Source organism: Danio rerio, chromosome 10 (genome assembly GCF_052040795.2).
Source record: "Danio rerio strain M-AB ecotype USA chromosome 10, GRCz13ab, whole genome shotgun sequence".
In the NCBI taxonomy this organism is placed as follows: Eukaryota; Metazoa; Chordata; class Actinopteri; order Cypriniformes; family Danionidae; genus Danio; species Danio rerio.
In genome coordinates, this window is record NC_141030.1 from 26,297,723 (window position 1) to 26,324,323 (window position 26,601).

General features: G+C 34.2%; 2 protein-coding genes and 1 long non-coding RNA gene across 3 annotated transcripts in view; all 3 read left to right on the plus strand.

Annotated features, from left to right (window-relative positions):
* Positions 1-26,601, plus strand: part of LOC147842056 (uncharacterized) — a 592,784-nt gene that overhangs the window by 429,632 nt on the left and 136,551 nt on the right. The window lies entirely within an intron of this gene.
* Positions 5,372-13,028, plus strand: tmem88a (transmembrane protein 88 a; the record flags this gene model as incomplete). The annotated part of the gene is given in 3 exon segments (NM_205670.2): positions 5,372-5,569; positions 9,261-9,668; positions 12,370-13,028. Coding segments are annotated over 2 exon segments (648 nt in total).
* Positions 20,135-24,117, plus strand: si:ch211-237l4.6. Its single transcript, NM_001033091.1, is given in 2 exon segments — positions 20,135-20,360; positions 23,472-24,117. Coding segments are annotated over 2 exon segments (381 nt in total). The 3' UTR covers positions 23,627-24,117.

Here is a 26,601-nt window from a genome sequence, read left to right on the forward strand (position 1 = left end):
CTGGATTGTGCATTAAATTGTATTCTGAAGAAGAATATGACAGCTAAAGAGTGTTTTCAGTGCCATATTTCTGTTTGTTTTCATGTATTAAAAGAGAAAAGTACATTTAAAAAGGGAAAATAATATGGAATAATTTGGGAATTTTTCTCTTATTCTTGATGTAATAATAACTTTAAAAACTCCTAAGTGTAAAAGTCTTTATGTGCAAGTTATTTCTGGATTGTGTGAGGAAGTGTATTAATATAAGGTTACATCAATACCAAGAGGAGTGTGTTTCAGGTCCATTTTTCACTTTTTTTAATGTATCAAAAAATAGAAATAAATAAATGAAAATGACAGGAAAATGAAAAATATGAAGGAAATATTTCAGACTGTGTCAGAAAAGATTTTTCAGTTATTCCTGACAAAATGATAACTTAAAGTAAAAAAAACCTGCTAAATTCATGTTTATGTGTAACAGATTAATTCATTGTCTTTATTCTTTTATTTTACTGTGTTAAAAAAATACCATAGTTTTCCATGGTAACATTCTTTTAAAATATCTCCTTTTGTGATCAACACAAGAAAAAAAAGGTTTGGAAGACATTTGAGACAAGAGTAAAGTTTCATTTTACAGCTCATTTTTATCTTCATGATAGTAAAACTCTGTTCATTAGTATTTAAAAAGATATTGGTCTAAATCAGGCCTTTTATTTGAATATTAAAATCATAATTAAATACTTCTGTATTGAAAGAGAAAAGTACATTTTCACAAGGGAAAATAATAAGGAAACATTTGGTGATTTTTCTGTTATCCTTGATGTAATGATAACTTAAAGCTGCTAATTCACAAATATTTATGTGTAAGTTATTTCTGGATTGTGTGTGGAAGTGTATTAGTGTAAGGTTACATCGATACCAAGAGAAGTGTGTTTCAGGCTCATTTCCATTTTCAGTCTGTTTCACTATATTAAAGAGAAAAAAAACATTAAAGATAAATTTAAAAAGGAAAGAAAAAACAATAATGAACTGAGCCAGATTTATCTAAAACATTTAGTGATTTTTGAGTTATTATTCCTGATATAATGATTACTATAAAACAAGACTAAAAGCTTCTGAGTGTTTACGTGTAAGTTATTTGTGGATTGTGAAGTGTATTAGAGGAAGGTTACAGATGGTCAGTCTCCTGTCTGTCTGTGGGCTGGAAGTGAGGCTCGTAGAGGTCATGGGACAGGACTAATGTTTTGGTGACACCTCGGCTCTCTCTCAGGACTTTACTGCGGAAATCCTGGCTCCAAGGCCAGGAAGGCAGGTTTTCCTCTTTTATGACTCTCAGGATATATCTCGTTTTTCACCGTCCCTCTGCACTTAACGCTTATGTTCCACCAGCAGCCCTTTATCTGTGGCTGCTGATAACCCACAGCTGTGAGTAAATAAATAAACAACTGTCAATAGCTTATTTACTTACAGATAAAGTCGCCATCCTGTTTTTCACTCTTATGAACTCGATATGTTGTTTTGTTGACTCTATCACAGTCGTTCACAACTGGCAGGCCGTGACCTGAAAAACATTCAAAGGTCTTTTATGATAAACTCTCAGACAGATGAGAACAAATCACATTGCTAAAGTTAAATAACTGGATAAAAATTGGTGTAGAAACAAGTTTTCACTAGAGACTGCTAGTCCATTTCATAAACAATGGCTATTTAGCTAACAAGTTTAGACATTGACTTTGAATTGTACATTTTAAATGTACAACAATGCAATAAATACACAATACAAATTTTTTTTTTTTTTAATTCATACATTTTTTTAATTTGCCTCTTCCATAGAAAAATAAAATAGTATTATTCTGAATGCCATTTCTTACCAAAATAAATATTTACTAATTACCCATTATCTTATAGTTGTATAATACTGCCATACAGACCCAGCTACTTTAACTCACTCTGATATACTGTCTGATTGTAACAGTAAAATGTTGTTGCAATATAAGTGATGCTGTTTGGGATTATGAAAAGTTCTCCATGAATAAACTTAACTAAATAACTAGGGCTGTAATATAATATAAAATTTCTTTTTTTTTTGTACACTATACAATTTGGCCATTTGTTTTGGGTCTGATCAGTGTTGGGAGTAATGCTTTAGAAAAGTAATGCATTACAGTAACTAATTACATATAAATATATAACCAACCCAGGCTCTTTCTGAAAACGTACCGCTATATAGATTTCTTAAGAGCGCCAAATATTTTCAAGGTGCTACTTTTTTGTGGTTTTTGTTTTTGCAAATCCACCAAAAGCCACAATGTATGCTTTTTAAGATCTCAAATTTCTCTCGTGAGTGCCATTCACGCCTACTGTTCTCGCGTATATCCACCAGAGGCTAGTGTTGGGTCGATAGACTATGCCAACAGAGGATGGGCGGAGGATCGCGATGCCAGCTCAGCATCGTAACGTCTACCGCCCACCTTCGCCCTTCGATCCTTCGCCCCGCCCTCGTCGCAAACCCACTCACGGAAAATACACACTTAGCCCTTATTTACACAGCTAGTTTTAAAATGGCATTTTAGAACGAAAAAGATCCACATCCACATTGACATTTCATCTAGCATTTGTGAACAGCCCTCCGTCCACACGCACATCACGTGACCACCCACACACACACACACACACACACACACACACAGATACACAGATACACACACTGTCATGCAATCGTCTGAGCTCCAGCCTAGGCAGTCAGCATAATCTATCAGGTAACGTGTTACAGCGTCAGTACAATGCTTCAATCTTTCGCTTTCACTTAGTAATTTTAGTGAAAACCCCAGATACTGTTTGGTTGATTGCTGTTGGTTGTGCAACTTTTTTTACCAACCAAGTTTGTTGACGCCATTAATGACACAGATCACGCTGCCTATTCATGCCAGAGTCCCACAGAAAAAAAGCGATTGACAGGTGGTAATTAGTGAGTAAATTATCTCTATTTGTTAATGATTTGGTTATGGGTAAAACAGACCATGCGGGTCAGGTAGTTGAAACAGTAGGCAACAAATAATTAATTTGTTATGAATTAATTAATTATTCAAAAAAAATTAATTCACCCGATGCCATCGTCCATCACAATGTTTTACATTAGACATTGTATGATGCCAAATTGGTCAACATCACCCAACCCTACCAGAGGCCACTCTCGACTGACTGAGGCAATGACTGTCTAACCCCACTTCTCCTTCCCTAAACCCAACCAATAGTATTTTCAAAAGCATCGATTGACCCGCCCATCCTCTTCCCTAAACCCAACCCACAGTTTTAAAAAGCAATCCAGTAAAAGAAAAGCCCTCACCTGATTTTACCATGTTTTCAGTATACCACATTCTCACCGTTATTTACTTCTTTATTTTATTTTTTGGGTTCTGTTTTTGTCTTCCCTGCTTTCTTACACTATTCTTTGCCAGACTCGAACCTGTTGTCGTGGTCAACTACTCTCTGCATCTGAAGTCTGCTGACATACATGGCGAGCTAACTGGACAGCTGGTTCTCGCAAAAAGGGAACGGCGCCATACCGCCCCGTAGCATTCATTTTAAAGACGAAACGCAGCCATGTGTACTACTAGCTATGTAATACGAGATCTCCAGAAACGTATATAGGGCTACGTTTTCAGAATGAGCCTAAATTACAACCAACTTCCATAATCTCTCATACAAAAAAGACTTACAGATCTTGCATATGCTTTGTAATTTCTTCTTTAGGTCAGTCACTTCCAGCCAAATGAATCAAATAATTATTTGACGTCTCCTTATACTTTAATTTCTCATTAAATCTTCTGACCAATCAAATGCTCTCTAGTATTTGATATCTCCCACTTCCTTCAAGACGCTTTAGAGTCCTACATTTTTCTTATAGTATTCCTCCAGGAATCCTGCATGCATGTAAGAATTACAACTCATTGATTTATTTTCCATTGGCTTAGTCCTTTTATTTATCAGGCGTTGCCACAGCAGAATGAACCGCAAACTTATCCAACATAAATTTTACACAGCGGATGCCTTTCCAGCTGCACTCTAGTACTGGGTGGGAAACATCTGTTACACACCGATTCACACTCATACACTATGGCCAATTTAGCTTATTTAATTCACATGTACCGCATGTCTTTGGACTGTGGGGGAAACCGGAGCACCCTGAAGAAACCCAAGCGAACACGGGGAGAACATGCAAACTCCACACAGAATTGCCAACTGACCCAAACCAGTGACTTTCTTGCTGTGAGGCGACAGTGCTAACCACTGAGTCACCATGTCGCTGAATTAAATTCTTATACAGAAACACTATAAGGAATTACTTTTAAATAACATTAACATGTAATGTGTAATATATTACGGTTTGAAAGTTACTTGCACAACACTGGCCCTGATGTCTTCCAATATCTCCCTCACAAACACACATCGACAACCCCGATGAGCCAAAACCTTCAGAAAACATCCTGACAGATCTGACACGTCCTGAGAGACACAAACCAGACCTCGACTCCCTGCTGAACTCAAGGTGAGCTGGAAACACAAACGAACAAGTTTCACAGAGCCCTCAGAGGTACAGATGTCTTTAAGTCTTTAACTTTTCATAGCTCTATATATCTGTTAACTTCTCTTTCTGTGCCACAGGGACTTTGACAGTCTCTTTCATATTTTGATATATATTTTCGTTTGAGTTCTTCTGTTGCGTTTGAGACATCTGATCTGAGACCTGAGGCTCTGGCTCTTTTCTCACAGCGTGATGAAAACACACAGGTTGTGATGTTAGAACTAGGATTATGTAACTGCCATGGTTTTATTTCTTTCATTAAATCCAGTTACTCACAAAGAAGCAAAAAAATAAAAATAAATGTATGGGTTTGCAATTCATAGCTTTATTATGTTTTACCAATAAGATTTATATAAATTAACAACTTCTTTCCCAACACCTAAAATATGCTCATTTACCCATGAAATCTTGGCTAAACTACACATTTTGTCAGTTTGTGTCTGTATCTGTTACACTTTACAGTAAAGTTGAACATTGTAAAAAGCGATTAGGTTCTGTACTTCAAAATTCATATTACTTCATTTTACTTTAAGAAAAGTGAGTAATAATGTTAGTATATCTGAAATGTATTAGCAATTTCTGAGCAGAAATAAAACATACTGTGAAGTGTGTAACTCTAAAGAGTGCAAGTCATAGATTTTCCTACTGCATGTGCAAGAAAATAAAAAAAAGTCTACAACTAAACCCCCAGCAAACCCAACACCCCACAATTCTGAAGGGCTGATCCAGATCGGGAGGCCAGGAGGAGAAGTGGGAGTGGAGAGATACGAGTGAGTTACTGAGGCAGGACATCTTCGTCAAAGGAAGGAAAGAGTAGAGCAGGAAAGAAGGAAGAGAACGAGCTGACATAGAAGACTGACGCTCATTGAGCTCACAGAGCCTGAGGAGATACTACAGGTGGACCTGAAAACTGGATAAAAATCAAGTCAAACTAACCGTAGAGTAAAGCTATCATCTGCCAGTCTGAGGAATCTGCCCATATTTCACTGAGGAAAGGAATTTATACAACAAGAAAAGGGAAAAGTTTGTCTGTTTGAGGAAAAGTTTTTTGAGGAAACAGAAAACCAACTTTTTAAAAAAAAAATAAATGTAAGTATAATTTTTATAAGTATATAATTACACTAATGTTACGGGTGCTTTATATACACTGCAAAGCCCTAAAAGTTAAGGTAACTATTTGAGGAAACCGATTGCAACAAACCATTTAAGTTCAAAAACTAATCCTAATGAGTACTGTGAACTTAATCTATTTGAGTAAACAAAACAATTTGAGCACAGTAAAACCCATAAATGAAGAGAACTCAAACCAACTTAGTACTCTAAAACCCAATAAGTTAAGACAAAACTGTTTGAGGAAACCGATTTCTACAAACCATTTGAGTTACAAAAAACCAATCTGTGAGTACTGTGAACATATTTAAGTTGAAGTAATGATGTATTTAATTAACTGATTACCTTCAACACTGAGTTCAAAACTCTTTTCGATTGAGTCGAATTAACTTTTAGTCAATTTCAAATTAACTACACTCATTTAATTTGATAAAGTTGACTGTTGGGTTTTACAATGTATATATTGATTTATATATACAGTATGTATGCAAATTTAAATCTCCATATAAAAGAGATTTAATGGTTAAGCCTAATGTAAATATTAATAATTAAAAGTTGTTTGCTAGGAAACATAATAAAAGTCAATCATTTGGAGTCAATCTACAAGGTGTTTCAAACACAGTGTAATGAATTTGTAGTTTAGTTGAGCTCATTTCCTGTTTTGTTTTCTGGCATGTACTGATTTTAATTCCCTATAGACTGTCCAACTCCTGTCAAATTCCCCTTGATATATTTATGTATTTTGTGGAATTTCCTTATTTTCAAAACCCAGAATCAGAATGTTAGTAGTTTAGTCATGGTGATGGAAATGTACTCAATTCTATTTAAATTAAATAAAATTTTTTCATATTACTTCAATAATAAGATTCAAATAAATTAATAATTAAAATATTCTACTACTATTCTATACTAAAAATATGTTTGCCATCACTTTGAACTATGACTGTGTAATTGTAGGTTTTATTCACTTCATATTAAAGTACAATTAATAATTTTACATTTTCTGATTTAACTGTAATTATTTTGGGTTTGTTTAGGTTTGTTTGCTCAATTGGTTTATGTAAATATAATATGTTAAATTTATTTATTGCTGATGTTAATTATTTTAAAAAATTTATTCGTCATGTTTGGATTACAGTTTTTCTCAGTGGCTTTGGTGCATTTCTCACAACACTATTTGCATTTGCACAACAGTTAATGCATTTCTCAAAACAATTAGTCATTTGTGCACGTCATAGTAGCAGTTTCTCATTCCTTCCAACATATTGCAAATGCTTTTGGACAATCATCAATAGCTTTCATACAACTCTCTGCTGTTTTATAACATTATCATTTGCTTACGTCATGTCAGTCAAAATTAACTAAACTTGTGGACGTTGAAAAGTCATTCCATATAAAACTAATAGCCCTCAATTCATTACTTGAGTCATTACATACAAAAATATTAAACTGGCTGTCAAAATCTGTCTAGCAAATTTTATTTAAAAATATGTATATCATTTTTTCCCCTGAAAATGTCTTCTAAAATGAACAATTTCTTGAATGATTTGACCTGTGTATGTTGTAGGTTCAGTTCCAATATGTACTGCAATATTGCTTACAGTTGTGCACAGCTCTGTGCAGTTTATGTTTGTTGTAAATAAGGGTGTATTTATTCTTTGGCAACTACAATTGCAAAGAGCAAATGCAGAAAAAATGTGAAACATACATGTTCAGTGTCTTGTACTCAGATACCTCACTAAATGCAGTGATGTCTAACTTTACTGTAGTTTTCAAATGGCTTTGCAAATAGTTTATAGTGCTGTCTTGAGCATTTTCAGGAAGTGTCACCAAAATCTGACTTCTTTGTTTTTGCATTGGAACTATAATAAATGAAAACATGACAAAGCCATTTGACTATCTTGTTCATAAACTATGGTGTCAGGACTTTTCATCTTGATTACACTGACACTTTTATTGACATCAATACTTGCTTTTGAAGAATGAACTATCCATTTTAAGCAAGTGAGCTGTTTTTGCAGGTTATGAACTAGGTTTTGTAGTTTGTACTAATTGTTTTGGGAAATGCATTTACTGTTGTGCAAATGTAAATGGTGTTTTGAGAAATGCACCAAAGCCATTGAGAAAAACTGTAATTAAGTCACTATAGTTTTAAATAAAAAAATAAATAAAATAAAATAAAATATAACACTTTATAATTAAATTATTATGTTTTTATTTATAAATGATATAAAATAATTTATTCTATTTTTTTATTTAGTTTTTTTTTTGTTTTAATTGTTTATTAGTTCACTATTTATTTATTTTATTTACATTTTTGTTTGTTTTAAAATAAGCTAAATGAGAAATCATTCCATGCCATATACAACAGCCCTGACGTGAATTAAACTACAGATCAAACATGCAGATTCTTGTATTTATTGTCATTATTAAACAAACCCTTGAGTAATCCAGGCCATAAAAGACTTCCTCAAGGTCATGTTAAATTGCTTCAGTAAGAGTTGAAAAGGTGCTTGTGGGGGACAGGTTTTTAAATCAAGCCCTTGATAACATCTGAACTATTAATGGCTGAGTGATATCATACTTGTTGTATTCACTAAAATTGGACCATCTCCAAATAAACAAGGTTACACGGAGGACCAATTCCTAGAAAGAATTAGCAAGTGACCTCCGAGTCCTTAAGTCACAATATAACACAATATAACACCTATAGGAGAACATGATGATCTGTGCTTTAACATCCATATTCATTCCTATTTTTACTGATGTCAAATCAAGAAGCAATAAAAAAAATTATCATTCCCTGGTTTTCTTGCTTAAGTGGTTATTAACAAGCTAAGTAACAAGCTGTAAAGGACTATATCTGGAGGCTTTATTTTTTTAGGATGTTGCTCTTTTGGGGTTCCTCTGTTTTATAGTATATGTGGCCTGGTCAGCGTTCAGGGTTTCCTGATGAGCCGTTCCACAGTTATTGTTTTGTGTTTTTTGGCCATCCTGGAGATCAGGGTGGGTCAGCGGCTACATTTCCTCAGCTTCACTGTTGGTTATCACAATTTATTTGCTCTGCATTTCTCCAGTAGTATTTAGAGAAACAGTCCACAACTGTTAATTAGTTTCCACTATTAAAATTCACTTTTTAAAGAGCTCAGTAACACCTGACACTTTTATATACAGTTGAAATTAGAATTATAAAAATGGTTTGTTTTGTCACTGACAAACTCACAAACATTTAACAATTTTTCATTGGGAAAACTTGTCAACTTTGGAAACTTTGCCAAACCAAAATATACCTTGCAATATTCTTTAAATATTTATTTGAAAACTTTTAAGGGGTTTCATATTAAAGACAATATAAAAATCAAAGCCTTCATAAACTTAATAGTTATTTGTCCACTCCACATCCAAAAATACATACATAAAAACGATATGGTCAGCACGTGCTTTCTTAACAAAATATTTGTTTATGTACGCTAACTAATATAGGCATAATGTCTAGGTTATATAGGTTACACACAGCCCAATGCATGACTTAAAATAAAAATGTCGTTGTCTGTGGGCAGATTATTAATATACTTTTTTTCGCCAGCTAAAAACTGGCCCTTCACATACCAGACTGATGAACGGCAAGATGAGTCTTCCACGAAACGGTACTTTGGAGAAGCTCGCGTCCCTGCAGACCCCAGCGGAGCGAGGAGAGCCCGAGTCACCGCACCCGCGCCTCCACCACACAGGCTCCATCTCCTCCAGTACTCCAGCAAACGCGTCCAGCACCGGGGTCGTGGTTCCTCCTCCGTACTCAGTAGCAGGCAGTGCCGGGAACGAGTGTCCACTGGAGCTGAGAGGCTCTCTGGACTGTTGGGCCTGTTCTGTTCTGGTCACCGCGCAGAATCTGATCATCGCCGCGCTCAATGTCGGTTTGGCGGGATTCATCTTTGGCCTCATCCTCCTGCCATCGCTCGTAATGGTCGTTTTTGGCTTCCTCTGCCATTCAACGGTATGTGTGGAGTGAGAATGCGACACTGATTTCCCATTTCTCAATATAGTAAAGTTTGTAGACACTCTTAAAAATAAAAGTTGTTTATTTGATGGTTTCATGAACAAAAGGTGTTCTGTTTCGAGAAAAGGTTGTTTACATTGTGAAAAGTCAGATTTCTCTGAAAAAGGTCATCAAATGTCTAGCCTACAGTAACATTACCCAATGCCATGCAAGGAAAAAGATATACAGTAAACACAATATTACTTTTCAGTTTTAGGGCAATGTTATTTCTCCTTTAGTGTTTTTGTGGCAACATCATTACAATCACAAGATTCTTCAGAAATTCATCAAAGTATTCATCAGAGCAGACACAAAACATCATAAAACTTTAATATTAGGTTAGATTTAGGTTGTGGCGTCAGGTAACCAAAATTTAACCAGTGTCCAAGGACAACATCTTTTTGACATCCAATAACGACATCAAATGCAAGGGCATAGATTTGCTTTTGACATTAGGGGACATACATCCCTAGAGCTGCACTGTACAGCACAAATTCTGTTTCGTGCTTTAAAAAAAAACATGAATAAAGTACTTAATGATATAAAATAAACACTTAATAATACTTAATCACATCCCATGCTGCAAAAGTCAATTTACATGATTTTACTGCAGTCGGGCTTTGAGGAAGTATGAATGTAGAGGAATTTAGAGAGGTGTGTGACGCAATTTAACAGTTTTATCCCAATTATTGTTTCTCATAATCATGGAGGCCAAAATCGAAACTGAATTTCGATTAATTGCACATTCTTGGTTAATAGTATTACGGTGAACTTGAAGCTAACTTTACTTTTTGCACGTGTGGGTTACAGAAATTATTTTATTATTTTAATTAATTATTTTGAAGTCGATTAAATTATTGGTAGGGACATTTCAGTAACTAGTGGATACTGGTGGGGACATGTCCCCTTCATCCATGCTATGCCCTTGATCAAATGACATTGATATTTGGTTGATTTTAGGTTGTGTTGGAAAAATAAAATCCATTGTCGAGCCAACACTTTAAACCAGGGGTTCCCAAACTTTTCAGCCTGTGACCCCCAAAATAACAATGCCAGTGACTCACGACCCCCACATTCCTTGGAGGTGATTAAAAATATACAAATGTTGCACACACAAAAACAGGCCTAAACACAAGCATATTGCCAACACAAAAAGTGCAACAGTCTAACAATCATAGGCTATAATAATATAGTTCTTTTTTAATTTGTTTAATTTAATATTAACCTCATCTATTGAGACTGGTGGGCACAATGTTTTCAGCAAAAGTCTATTCTTGGTTTAATTTTGGAGACTGACAATCAGAAATCAACCTCAATGTTTAATTGTGATCTGTATTTATTTTCAATGTATTTTATTACCATAAAGCTGTTAGATTGTTAATCTAATGTACAATCTAATCTAACACATGTATAATATATTTAAAGGCTGATGGCTTTTTATTTGCATGTTGTTGCTTTTTTATGTAAGTATTAAGTACTATTTTTATCATCTGTGGGTTATGGATAAAATATCGTAATTCTAATAGTTGAATCAAATTTATTTGACTTTTGGCAATCACCAAGCGACCCCCCAGGTGGTCCCGACCCCCATTTTGGGAACCACTGTCTTAAACCAGCATCATATTGTCATATTGACGTCAAATACTGAGTTATTCATCAGGTATGGCAACCAAAATCCAACTTCTGATATACGTTTAACGTCCACACAACGTCAAGTTTTAATATTAGTGGTAGCATCCACACAACGTCAAGTTTTAATATCATTAAACGTTGATATTTGGTTGATTTTAGGTTTATTTTAGGTTGGGTGTTGGGTATTGACGTGGGGTTCTGACGTCAACCTGACTTTTATTTCCAAACAAAATGCAACATCTCCACAACGTTGGGGTACAACATTAATCATGTTAACATGCTGTGGCTGCAGGCATGTCTTCATTTTTATCAATGTGTATTGCATATTTGACACTTGAGACCACATTTGCCGGGGCATTGACAACATATATATTTTAGGCATAATACCACCCTTCTCTTTAATGTGGTACTTATAAGTTTTATGAGTATCTGCTGTTGAAGAGTGCTGCTGACCATTAAACTTTGTGATGCTTAAAATCAATGACTTCCTTAATAGGGGAAAATAGTATGGAAGATAATGGGTTCCAGCAATCAGCATTTTTTCAAAATATCTTCTTTTGTGTTTAACAAAAACTCAAATAGGTTTCAAACATTGAAAACGATAAAATAGTCATTTTAAGATGAACTATCTGTTTTAAGTACTTTTTTTGCACAGACGTACTCTTATATGGCAGTATTGTCCAAGTATCCATGCACTGATGACAAAGCTTCTCAGAGTTTAATGCAACTAATTCAAAACACCTGGATGAGCAAAGGAATCCCTCTCTCGCACACACATAATCCTCTCTTTATCATTTCACTGTGATCAGTTAACTGTCTCCAACTGAGGCGACTCCGTCAACTCCCACTGCTTCACCATATGTGAATGTTATTATTCATTCCGTTATCAGAGGTCAATGTAAACATGATCCCACAATAGATCACATGCCGGCAATTTTTTTACTTTGCCAAATTCCAGTCCTCTTCCTGCTTCTGCAGTAAAATCTTGCTAAATGATTCTTGCACTCTTCCCCTCTGTGTTCCACAGGTTCAGCGTCACGGTACTTCCCTTTACTGTTCAGATCTGCTGGATGATGGAGGCTGTGTTGCTTTACTGGTGGTGGGCTTCCTGCTGCTGGCACCGCTCCTGGTTCTGGCTCTGGCTGCTTACTGCAGAATGGCACGCCATCTTCAGTTGGGCCTGTGCTTCATCCCATACAGCCGTGCCGTCTACAAAAACCTGCCAGCATCACGTCATCGAGGCCTGGGTGGCTGCTGCGGCCAGCAGGGGGCAGGAGAGAGCGAGGGGAAGGGCAGCGTGTGGGTTTGAGCAGACTGAAAAACTTAAGAACCTGGAGTATTTAATGTGAATATCCATAGCAAAAAGTCACACACAGAACAGTAAATCATTTAAAAGAAGCAGTACCATGTGCTCAGTATTTTAAGATGTTTTTTTTTTTTTTACATATTGTGATATTTAGTGTTTTGTTTTTTAAATATGCTTTTGTAAGATTTTTTACTGGATCAGCCTAAGATGGTGAAAAAATAAAGACACCTTTCTTTTAAAGGAAATATTTTTTTCTTTTAATATTGTCAAATGTTTGTACATTTAACATGAAAAATATAAATCTGATCTATGAAACAATGTGTGCTTTTTACTGGATAAACCCCTGTTTAAAATTCTAAAATAAAATTGTCATAAACAAATGAAATGTGCAGCCGCTATTTAGTAAATCTGGGTTTGAATTATTTATGCCAAAAAGTGGAGGACTGTTGCTTTTTACAGTATACAGGGTATTCACAAGATCTTTAAAAGTCTTAAATTTCAAAAACAAAATTTTAGTTCTTAAAAACTCTTCAAACTTAAATAGTTAAAACAGGACTTAATTTTCCACTGTACAAATAAAGCTAGCCGATCAAGCCGATATCCATCAATTACCAACAATTCATTCTAATAAAATCTGGGAAAGAAAACTAAACATAATTACACAATTCCTTATGATAATAACAGAGCAATATCCAATATACCCCTTTACGTTATCTTCCATTCATACAAAAACTGTTTACAGAAGTAAAGGGTGAGTAGACATAATATAAAGAAATAGGTATGAAACTTTTTAAGGCAATTATAACAGAAATCCATCAGGTTGAATAGAACTTATACTAAATCAATTTGGAGCAAAAGCCAAATATATATATATATATATATATATATATATATATATATATATATATATATATATATATATATATATATATATATATATAACAATGCTAAACTTGTCGTTTTAAAAAAAGTAAGTAATATTAGGTTGAAATTAGTGTATACACCCAGAGTTTTTTTGTTTTGACACATTAGACTGTCACTAAGAAATAATTACATTTGATTTTGTTTGTGGCAAGAAAAAAATCCATTGGCCCAATCAGGCCATGAGAAATAACCATTAGAGGGTAGCCCTGTATAAGTTTAAAATTTAATTCTTAATGGTCTTAAAAGGGTCTTAAAAAGTCTTAAATTTGACTTGTTGAAACCTGCAGAAATAAACCCTTCAGTATACAAGTAAATACACCTTAAATGTTCATTATAAAATTTAAAGTCTGTGTGAAATCCAAATTCACATTTTATTTGACCATTAAAACCAAAAGATGTGAATTGAAATGTGAAATGTGAAAAAAATGTGAATTTGCTATTTTTTTTAAGTCTGATCATTTGCTTCTGTGTTTGGAGATGCAACCCTCTGTTGACATCAGTTTGGCTGCTTTAGCCACAATAATTTTAACCACACCCCTTTTACTGTTAGTTTGCTACAATGGAATAATGTTCAAAAAAGCTTTGCCAGAGGTGTGGACTCGAGTCATGTGACTTGGACTCGAGTCAGACTCGAGTCATGAATTTTATGACTTCAGACTCGACTTGACAAAATATCAAAAGACTTGCAACTCGACTTGGACTTGAACATGAATGACTCGGACTTTCACTTGGACTTGCGCCTATTGACTTGTAAAGACTTGCTACTTTCTATAAAAAGCCCAAAGATAAAAAGTATGTTGACACGAAACTCTATCTCTGTGTGTGTGTGTGTGTGTGTGTGTGTATGTGTGTGTGTGTGTGTGTGTGTGTGTGAGACAGAGAGCATGCGCGCATACTTTCGACCACTAGCGCTTTGTGGCGCACTTCCGTGTTTTTGCACTAGCGGGAAATTTGAAGATGCCATTTTCATTCTGACTCGGAGAGTGAAATAAACACATCCGAGATCTGCTCCTTTTGTTTTATTCAGTGGATTTACAACATCTGTCGAAGGTAAGAGACTTTACTACTCGCAATACTGTTGTGCAAAAGCATTGTTTTACTGTTGTGCATAAGTCAATGAACTTCAGTTTTTTTAAACCAAATTTACCCTCTCGTCATTTATTTCACATAAATATGAATGGACATGGCTGTAATTTATGTTTTTGCACTTGGTCGTTTATGTCAATGCCCATATTAAGTTTTATTTTTGTGTTTTGCCCATCCTCTGACAGTATTTTCTAACTATTTAATTAGTAGTAACATGCCATAATAACTAGATACATATAATTTAATTTTAAAGCTCTTAAAACTTTGAAAAAAGTGTTTTGTTATTTTTTGGTGACAGTTTGCAATAAGGTTTCTTTAGTTAATCTATGTACTAACATGAACTAATAATGAACTATACTTTTAAACCTTTATTAATTATAGTTTAACATTTACTATTGCATTATTACAATTTAAAGGTATGCTTGTTAACATTATTGTTAATGCACTGTTATTTAACAAGAATTAACCAATAATTTTATTTCCATTAATTAAAGCATAAAATAATGAATACTGTAATGAACTGCACTACATTGTTTGTTCACATTAGTACATGCATAAACTTAATTAATTAATACAACCTTATTGTAAAGTGTTACCTTTTTCATATTTTGGATTGATACTATTAATTTTATTTAGTATTTAAAACCTTAAAGGTATTTGTATTATTGTTGATGTTATGCCTCTTAGCAATATTTTAGTCCTCTATATGGTTTTTAATAAAATTTTTATTGTGAGATTGTAATGTAATCCATCTATATTGTTGAATTTCTGTTTGTTTGTTTTTCTGTATTTCTCCCTCTATATTTAAAGATTATCAACTATTTTTTAAAGTACTTAAAACCAACCATCTAATAAAAAATACAATTGACAATCACATTTTGTTTCATGAGTGTCTTAGTTCCTGTTTTGTAGGACTCTTATTTTAACAGATTTCATTTGGAAACACTTGACTGATTATTCAATTAAAGTTTTACCTTTATTATTCCATCACTCAATGAGATCGTTTAATTGTGAGTTGAATTACTCCATTTGTAATTGTTTTTAAATAAACTAAAAACGAAGACTTGTTTTATTCAGTTTGTTGAATGTGAACTTCTCTACTTTACATATTAAAAGATATTTAAGATATTTAAAACCATTATGAATGTATTTAAACAAATATTTAAATTTATATAACTGTTTCACTGTGGGTATTTCTATTTTAATTTATTTAGCATATTTATTGGCTATTCAAACATGAAAAATTGTTAAACATTACAAATCCCTGCAGAAAAATACAGCTTAAACCAGCCTAGGCTGGTAAGCTGGTTTTAGCTGGTCGACCAGGCTGGTTTTAGAGAGGTTTTGGTCATTTCTAGGCCGGTTTCCAGCCATTTCCAGCCTGGTCTTAGCTGGTCAGGCTGGAAACTGACCAGCAAAATCCAGCTAAAACCAGCTTGACCAGCCTGGTTTAAGCTGGACATAGCTGGTTTTGGCTGGGCTCCCTGCCTGGCTAGGCTGGTCAAGCTGGTTTTAGCTGGTCATCTCCCAGCCTGACCAGTTAAGACCAGGCGAGAAATGGCTGGAAATCAGCCTGGAAATGGCCAAAACCCCTCTAAAACCAGCCTGGTCGACCAGCTAAAACCAGCCAACCAGCCTAGGCTGGTTCAAGCAGTTTTTTTCAGTAGGGATTTTTGACAAAATGGTCTAAAATGATAGTTTACAAGTGCCTAAGTGGATTTCGAACCCTGTTCTTTATGAAAAGAAAGAAAAATCTGATTGGCTCTGACATTACCTCACCAATGGGCAGGTACTTCAATCTGATTGGCTGGTCTCTCGCGCGCGTATTCAGTCTCACGGCGTTTGCTTGACTTTTGTCCACACTGGCGCCTCAAACCTTTCCTGCTTTTGCTCTCCAGAGATCCTCCTGGTAAATTGATTATTCCAGAATGTTGATATGGTTTTTATATTGCTACACTATTTAGTAACAATACATGAAAAACTATGAGGTTAAGGTAAATTCTATAATAAATACTAGTGTTTTTGAGAGTTAGGTATACTGCCTATGTTTTAGGCTAGTATTATTTACAAGTTGTTAATGAATGCTTCAGCATACTTTAGTATTAAGAATAGTGAACTGATAAAATAAAATACAGAGTGTAGTTTTTCTACAGTAAAGTGTGGTGAATTGTAGTATAATATACCCTATATTGTAAAAAAACTACAGCACTGGGTCATTTGTTTATATTACACTTGTGTTACCATAGCAACTACAATATGACCCCAACAGATTAATTGAAGTACTTTACTATAGGACTGTTCAAAACACTGTACATGCCAGTAGATGTGTTCAGGGGCCCTGTGGAACAGCTTTTCCTCAAAATGAAGAGGATGACATGGAAAATGTCCTCCACAATCTCATCAATAATGTGGAAGACAGCAGAGACGTGTTCACTTTATTTTAGTTGCCATGATAAAATGGGATTGATAGTGAGATTTATTTAAAGAGTGAATAGTACAGTAGGCTATAATACCTTATCAAGTTTTTCCTTATTTTTATCACAGTTACATTTCTGCTTGCGTTACTTATATTTTTGTTTAAATGTTTTTTATTTGATTAGTATGGTGAACCTTTTGGATGTTTAATAAATGTTTGTAAAGCAAAATGCATTCTTTACATCCAACATCTATTCTCTGTCTTTAAGTGTTTGTAACTGGAAATATCTCATCATATAACATACAGCCAAAATGTTATGGTTTATTAGATAAAAATATTTAATATGTAAGTCTGATTTAGTATTTTGGTTATTGTTAATAAATAGTGCCTCAATATAAATCATATCAAAAAGCACGAAAGGAGGAGGAAACACAAGACACAAATTCTGTATATAATCTCTGAGAGCGGGCAGGAAAATGTGTGTGTGAGCAGTGCATATTTGAGAGCAAGAAAATTTGCGCGTGAGCAGCGTATATTTGAGAGCTCGCAAGCAGTTTTGTCTACAGAGGAAATCAGTGCAGGAGCATCACACAAGGTAGAGAGCAAAGTTCTTCATTGTTATGTGAAGAAAACAACGTTATTGTTTGTATGAAGTAGCCTACTTCATTGAGAATATGTGCCACAATTTTACATTGCTGCTAGACAGATTTGCATCTCAATCTCTTCAGCACACACGAGATTCCATTGACAAAATACCAAGTTCACTCAATTTTACTTTGCAGCATACAGGAGCTGTTGGTCTACTGCTGCCTCATTGAGGTCGTTTATGTAGTTTTAGTTAATCACAAGTTGATCACAGAAGACATAGCACAACTAAACTTAATGAACTAGACAGCAGTAGACCTGCAATTTCTGTGTGATGTGAGGCAAAATGGACTCTATTGTGGTGGAACTCGTTCTTGTGCAATATGCTGTGGAGACGAGACGCAGCACTGTTTAGCACTTTTTTAGAAAATTACATTTGTGTTTTTATATCTCTGAGCAATGTGCTTTCATAAAAAAGGTTTGTTTGATAAATACAGATCTTACAACCATACATAATCTGTTTACATTTTATTTTTCTGTTAAAAAGACTCGAAAAGACTCGAAAATCAAACTGTAGGACTTTGGACTTGACTTGAGACTTGTTGCCTTTGACTTGGGACTTGACTCGGGACTTGCCTGTCTTGACTCGGGACTTGACTCGGGACTTGAGGGCAATGAATTGAGACTTACTTGTGACTTGCCAAACAATGACTTGGTCCCACCTCTGAGCTTTGCCCCTACTCAATATTCTGTTTCAGTTGAACACATCAACATACTAAATTAAAAATCTCAGCAACATCCGGTGTACGCAGACTTTAACATTAACTTTATTACTCTGTATTCAATAAAAAAACACTTTCATGAGCAACAGACAAAATCATAGCAACATTGCACACTTATCCACCTAAGTTTTCGAGATGTTTCACTTTTTGAAATGGAAGCAAGTTTAAACATTAAATGTTCACTACAATTCACTGTGTGTAAGACATTATACTAAATAATTTTGTCATAAAAGTTTTCAACAGCAACAAATTAGTTCCTTTTACATCTATAAATAAATAAAATATAGCTAAAATCCGATAACACTATGTGACATATTAAGTCAAAATATAGATGCCCACCCACTCCTATGCAGCACTGAATAGAAGCATATAGAAATATGTTCAAGCTTAATTTGTATAAATATTAGGCTCATAGTTTGTGTCTCCATAGAGCTCTTAATCTCATTTCATAAGCAGTTTTCTGAGAGCGACTTGCACCACTTGTTACACAATTATTAAATGGCTTTTGCAAAAAGTAATTGTGACTTACTATAGCATAGATCTTAAACTTAACTTATTCAGCTAATGAAGGTGTGCAAGACTACTATAGAGACTAATACTGTCAGCAGGTGTGAGTTGGAAGTGGTTGGAGCTAAACTTTGCAGAACTGTGATCCTCCAGGAATTGAGTTTTTGAACTATAGCAAACACAGCATTTTGTTTTCTTAATAATCCAGGTGCCAACATGACATGAATGCAGCATTGACCTTACAGCTATTGGAAACTGTTTGACCCTAGACTTCTGGTCTCGTTAACATCTATTGATTTTTAGCAGTAAAATGATGGTGCAAAACTGATTTTTATTATATTATTTTATGTATAATCACACTTGTTTGGGCAACACGGTGGCTCAGTGGTTAGCACTGTCGCCTCACAGCAAGAAGGTCCCTGGTTCGAGTTCCGGCTGGGTCAGTTAAGATTTCTGTGTGGAGTTTGCATCTTCTCCCTGTGTTTACGTGGGTTTCCTCTGGGTGCTAGGTGAATTGGATGGACTAAATTGGCCAGAGCGTATGAGTGTGTGTGAATGCAAGAGTGTGTCCGCTGCATAAGACATAAGCTGGAACAGTTGGCGGTTCATTCCCCTGTGGCAACACCTGATAAATAAGGTACTAAGCCGAAGAAAAATGAATGAACAGTTGTTTGTACATCAAGTAGTTTGACAGTTTACTCCTGATTGTTATTACAACCTATAGGCAAATGAATGTCCTAAAACAACTAATATCTTCCGCATTGCAGAAAGGAACCCCAAACATGCAGAACTTGACTGTTATTCTCTGTTTGGCTCAAAACAGGTGCTGATCTATTGTTCGATCATAAACTCGCGCCAAATTGTTGTTTTCTGATTGGCTATTAAACAGTTCGCGACCCTATCAGATTTTTTCTTTTAAACCGTTAAACTACAGTAACACATAATAATAATAACTCGCAGCAAACTGTCAGCAATGTATCTCTGTACCTGTCAGACAATAAATAAATAAACAAAACCTGCAACTTTAACTACAGTTATTAAGATTTGCAAAGACAAAGAAAACAGATTTGCTAAGCGACTGTCGGTAAAAAAAAATTAAAATGTTCTCAGCCACTTTTGAGGTCAAGAGCTTTTGTTGTGGCTTGCAGGATTAGTTATTTAAAGCCTCAGCCGGTGGAAATTTCCCATGGCGTTCCGCGCACGCTCAATCAAAGCTTTAATACGCAACCGAGGTAACGGAACAGAGGGGCAGAGAGTCACAGCAGCATCAGTGTCCGCCGGGAATAAGCCCTGCACGCTGTCAACACGATCTACACCACGACCAACGCAAGCATCTCATGGAGCCAGAGTTTCAGACGGAGCAGATCCTGCAGACCACTGGATAAAACGTGCGCTGATTCACTTCTCTACAGGTGCGTTTCTAACAAGTCATGTTTAATGGATAGCTAATGTGTGACTGACGTAGGCAAAGTGTTGCAGTTGTAGGCAAACAACTATAGGTCATATATTATGGCTATATTATCTATTATATATTATGAATAGTAAATATCATGCTTGAGACTTGATTTCCTGACGTGCACTGTAAAGTCTAATCTATAAATGACACTGGAGCATATTCTTCAATTAAAGATGAACATTTTAATAATTTTGAAAGCCTTAAGCCATGTTTTCGCGGTGTGCTTAAGTATATTTGGATCTGAACTTATTTGATCTGTGATGTGTGTTTGTTGCTCTGGTTTGATTTTCTTCAATGAGGGATTGACCTCCCCTCGCTAGAGTTTTATGTAAGATACTTTTCATAGAACGGCAAAGCCTCTTTCTCCGGCATCTAAAGGCTCCAGGTCCGGTACTCATTTAAGGGGCTTTTGCATTAGCGGACTCATTATAAACACTGGACTCTAAAAGGATCTTGGCAAGAAATGCTCATGTCACGGACCCTGATATATGATCCAGACATAAGGACCGTCTTCGTAATACACTCAAAAATTATATTTGCTGTTTGTTCAAACTACTTATTTAAATTAACCTGAAACGAAACACTTCTTGATATTTCATTGGGACAACTTAATTTCTTTTTTATGTTTAATCCACATAAATTTGTTGAAAGTTAACCCATTTGTGTTGGGACAACATAAATAATAGTGTGAAATCCTGCATTTTTCAAAGTGTACCTTCAAAAATATATATTTGCTGTTTGTTCAAAATACTTGATACTACATCAACACAATTCTTGATTTGTTTATAAGAACAACTTATTTTTTATGTTCAATCAACTTAAATTTGTAAAAACCAATAAGTTAACTTTATTCTTTTATGTTGTCCTAACACAAATCGAGTGTGTGGAACCCAGGATTTTTACAGATTAGCCTATAAAGGCAGTTTAGTTTGAAAATTTGTTTTAGAAATTCCTATAATATGTGAAAATAAACAATAGCCTCAGTGGGATATTACAAGAAAGTGTAAAAAAGTATGTGTATGTATAAGTACGACCTATGTTTGTGTAAAAAATATTTTATAAGATGGTATAACATCTCAATAATGTAAAAAAAATTTCCTTTCCTTTCTATCTTTTAATCTATTTATCATTTATCTAATGCGAGAGTAATATTTAGTTATTTCACATAATACTGCCAAATAAAATGATTTTCTATTGTCAGTGTAATAATTCAAATAACTGTGCATTTAGCTACATTAAACAAACTTTAATCAAGTTGTGTCTTTTCCAAATATTAAACATGTCTATTTTCTTAAAGAATATTCAATTAGGCTATTAATGTAACATCCATAATGCATAAGAAAAATAGCACATTTGATTAAAAGACAGTGCCATAGACAAAATAAATAATCAATTCTGTAATTGTTCAAAAGCCCTTGTTTATTTATTATTTTTATTTTAGTTAGTTAGTTGGTTAGTTGGTTGGTTGGTTGGTTAGTTGGTTTGTTGGTTGGTTGGCTAGTTTGAAGCTGTGCATCAAACTCCAAACATTAACAACAGTTCTTAATATATATTTTATTAAATGGTCATTAGTATAATGTTATTTTGTTATTATGTTTTATTATTAATCATATACAAGACATTGTAAATGTAGTTAATATCAATTGATATAAAATTAATCATATCAATTATAATATTACATTTACATTTCATTTTATTATCATCATCTTATAAATGTAGAATTTTTGGCCTATTTATGTTTCAGTATTTAAAATTGAATGACTTTAATTTATTTTCAGCACACGTTCATTTCCTCACATTATTTCTTTGCATCTAAATACCATACACCTGACACATCAAGACAATTCTCTAAATTTACAGAAGATTCATAAATCATAGTCTGCTCAATACAGGGTGGTTCTGTTCTTTGTTTATGCAATCGAAGTGTTCAGTTAAAAACCGTTCCCTTCCTGTACTTCAGGTCCACATTTAACACTGACTGATTGATACTGATTGTGGTGTCAGATCTGGTTGTTCTGGCTCGACTGTTTGTTCCAGCCCTCTGAAATGGGTCACAGAGCACAACTGTGTGCCCCTCTAGAATAATATACTACCGTTACAAACCTCAGTCACGAATGAGGATTAATCCTCTTAAGATGAATGAGCTCTTTGTTTCTACGAGCCATTAGAAATCTCGCACTTTCACCTCTCAGCTAATGTTCTGTTCCGGTCAGAGAAATAAGATAAGCATCAAAAACACAATGTTATTGAAACTTCATGTTCATCAGTCAGTAGATCTATGATATATTGGCACTTTTCTTATTTTACTTTTAAGTTTTGTAAGTGTTTGTTTGGTTTGCTTTGAAATATTAAGTCTTTTAAACTTCTCAAGAGATACAAAAAAAAAAAAATATATATATATATATATATATATATATATATATATATATATATATATACATATATATACATATATATATATATATATATATATATATATATATATATATATATATATATATATATATATCTGTGAGAGATGGGAGTTTAATTAGGCTACTTTTAAGACATTTACACCAAATATAACAGTGTGACTTTCAATTTTCATTGTGGTAAAGTTCATAATATAATATAATATAATATAATATAATATAATATAATATATATAATATAATATAATATAATATAATATAATATAATATAATATAATATAATATAATATAATATAATTATTACGCATTTAAGCAATTATTAATACATTATTAAGCTCATTTAAATTATATAAATATTATAAATATTAATGAATACTATAAATATTAATGTAAACTTCCATACTGTGTCTAAAATCTGACAAGTTTGTCAGTAGATCTTACACCGCATGTTCTCTCTCCAGATTGTTCTATTCGCTGAATCATGGGCAAGAAAGTCCTGCAGTGTTTTCCCTGGTATAAACGCTGTAAAGAGCGAGGTAAAGGCAGGTTATGCCCTCCTCCGCCTGGTGAGTCACTTTGTTTAATAAATATCACCATTCTGATATCCTCCTAATGTCTGTCTCTTAAACATTAATTTCCTCTCCTATCATTCACAGTACCATCTGTCGAGGTGCCGCCTGTCTTTTCTCCAACAGTCTCCTGGGGTTACGATGGAGTGGAAAGCGTCACACATCCCGTCTATTTCTCCCATAAAGCACGAGTAGTTTATCGCCACCAGATGGATGGCAATATCATTGATGCCACCTGCTGACCTCTGGGCTCCTTTCCCAGAATCCTCCGCCTTGTACCTGACTCTAGAGTCTAGCAATCCTGAACAATAGTGTAGGAGCCTGCTAGACTCTTGAACTAAACCTGTTGTATTTAGTGAAGATGTCACAGTGTTTTCTGTCAGGTCCGGCATTCACCTGTTTTGTTCTTATACTGTTGGAATATAATGAAATGTTTTTATGTAGACAGAGTGATGAATGTCAGGGCTGGATTTTGTAAGGATATGGTGTATGTGTGTGTTTTGTTATGATTATCTGGTCCTGGATGTATGATTTCCCTGTCACTTTTTTTTTAGATGGAAACAATTGTTTTTTCAGAAGTTTATGAATGTATTCAGGTAAAAAAAATAAGGATTTGTATGAATAACTGGAATTATAATAGACCATTTTTAGTAATTATATATTTTGGTTTCCTAATGTCCAATTATGTTAAAAGCAGATTGAGTCTGTAATAAAATAGTTTATTGTTGTTTAATTCATCATTAATTTTGTCATATTCAGTTGCTTGTAGCTTTTGTTTTGTGCACACATCCACACACACACATACACACACACACACACACACACACACACACACACACACACACACACACACACACACACACACACACATATATATATATATATATATATATATATATATATATATATATATATATATATATATATATATATATATTACTACTAATTTTAATGTGCTTTATTTAATTTGCTAAACTGATGTCAAATTTAATTGAATCATTGGCATTTGCATATCAAAGCAATGCCCTTGTTGTAGTATGTAGGTATGTATGTAGTTTTCTCCTTTCTGGTTTTGTACCTTTTATTATATTACTTTTACATAATACTATAATATCATTTATACATAATCCTTGGTGCTAGAAGATGAATAAAAATGGTATATCTAAAATATTAGACATACAAATATTAAAATATACACATAAAAAATTCTAATAAATGCTAAATATATATTTTTTAAAAACATACTACAATATAATACAAATTAGGCTAGTAAAATAAAGTATTGTTTAATATTAATAAAATTCTAAATATTAAACTTGGTAAATTAATTTTGAAATAAAGTCCTGAATTAAGTTTAAATTTTATAAATTAAGTTTTTTGCAACTTTGATATGCAAATGTCAATGATTGAATTAAATGTGACATCAGTTTAGCAAATTATATATAGCAAATTAAAATTAGTTAGGCTTAGTCCTATTTGGTTTTCCTAAGGAGTAAAAGAGCCTTTTTGAAGCATATATTTCATGAATGGCATATATTCGGAAGCACTCTATAAAAAATTTGGATTTTTGGGGAGGGGGGTGGGGGTCTGAATTGATGAACAGAAAGCTCACAGTTATTAGTAATGTAAATCTAGCACATTATGGTAATCTCCTTAAAGGAGTAGTTCATCCTTAAAATGAAACTGTTATTAATCACTTACCTTCATGTCGTTCCAATCTCATTCGTTCAGAACCCAAAGAACCCATAAACTCTTGTCCTTGATAAAGAGCAGCAGTCCGCTCAAGACGTTTAAGGTCCACAAAAGGGACCAAAACCCTTGTCGAAACATTCGATGTGACTTCCAAGGTTCAGCTGTAATCATCAAAGCTCCAAGAACACTTTTGTAGTTGCACAAGAATAGCCTATGGTGAATCTCAACGACCGAGTCCAAATTCAACACTGATATTTTTATTTTTGGGTGATCTATCCCTTTAAGACTATATTATTCGCTTTCAATGTCTGCTCAGTGTTTTAACGTTCTATCGGAAACTTGTTAAAACTGTCATTATTATTGTACACAATAAACGGACGCTGTTCATATTCTTGAATAATACAGAATTTAAAGAAACTGTAAATGTTTGCCACTTCACCCCTTTTATAATCTTCGGATAAATATTAAACTCGACCGACAAGGTGGATTTACACTGTACAATGTAATTGGCGCGTGTAAACATTAAGCCATTAGCCAGAGTTCAGATAAGAAATGATGCAGCCATGTTTTTCATCTGGGAGGACGCAGAGAGGACAGACAGGATATAAATTGCCTAGTTGCCAGACATGGGATGAGAATTAACTCATTGTGCCTTTGCAAGTCATTATCCACTTTAATAGGCCTAAGTGACGTCGATGGATGTCTGTAAGCATCTAATGTTGTGATGATAGGCCAGAGCTTATGACTGCAAACTTGCACGATGCATTTAATTGTGGTGTGTTTGTTTTTGTACTGCAGTCAGTTTAGCTTTTTTTTATTGAGTATAGGTAGAAATATTTGGCCACTAGATGACGCTATGAAGCCATTTGAGTTTAAGAGAGAAACAAATCCTATTGGAATCCTTTAGGAAAGGTTCCAGTATATGACACAAATTCCACTTGAAGTCCTATACAGAAATCCTATTGGAGATATTTTGACAAGGGATAAGGCTGATGCCTTGTTTAATTCAATCATTGACATTTACATATCAAAGTTTCTTAAAACGTTATTTACTAAAGGTATATTAACTTATCGTCTGACTTTCTAAATTAATTTCCCATGTTTATTATTTACAGTTTTAGTTTGTATAATTAGACAGTATATAGGAGACATGGTGGCTCAGTGGTTAGCAAGAATGTCGCTGGTTCGAGCCCTGGCTGGGTCAGTTGGCATTTCTGTGTGGAGTTTGCATGTTCTCCCCGTGTTTGAGTTTCCTCCAGGTGCTCCAGTTTCCCCCACAAGTCCAAAGACATGGTACAGTGTATGTGTGTGGATGAGTGCGTATGGATGTTTCACAGTATTGGGTTGCATCTGGAAGGGCATCCGCTGTATAAAACATAAGCTGGATGAGTTGACGGTTCCTTCCGTTGTGGTGACCCCTGATGAATAAAGGGACTAAGCCGAAGGAAAATTAATGAATTAGGAGATATTATATTGTACTAGTATAATTATATTGTAGTATGTTTTAATTATAGTGTATTTTTTA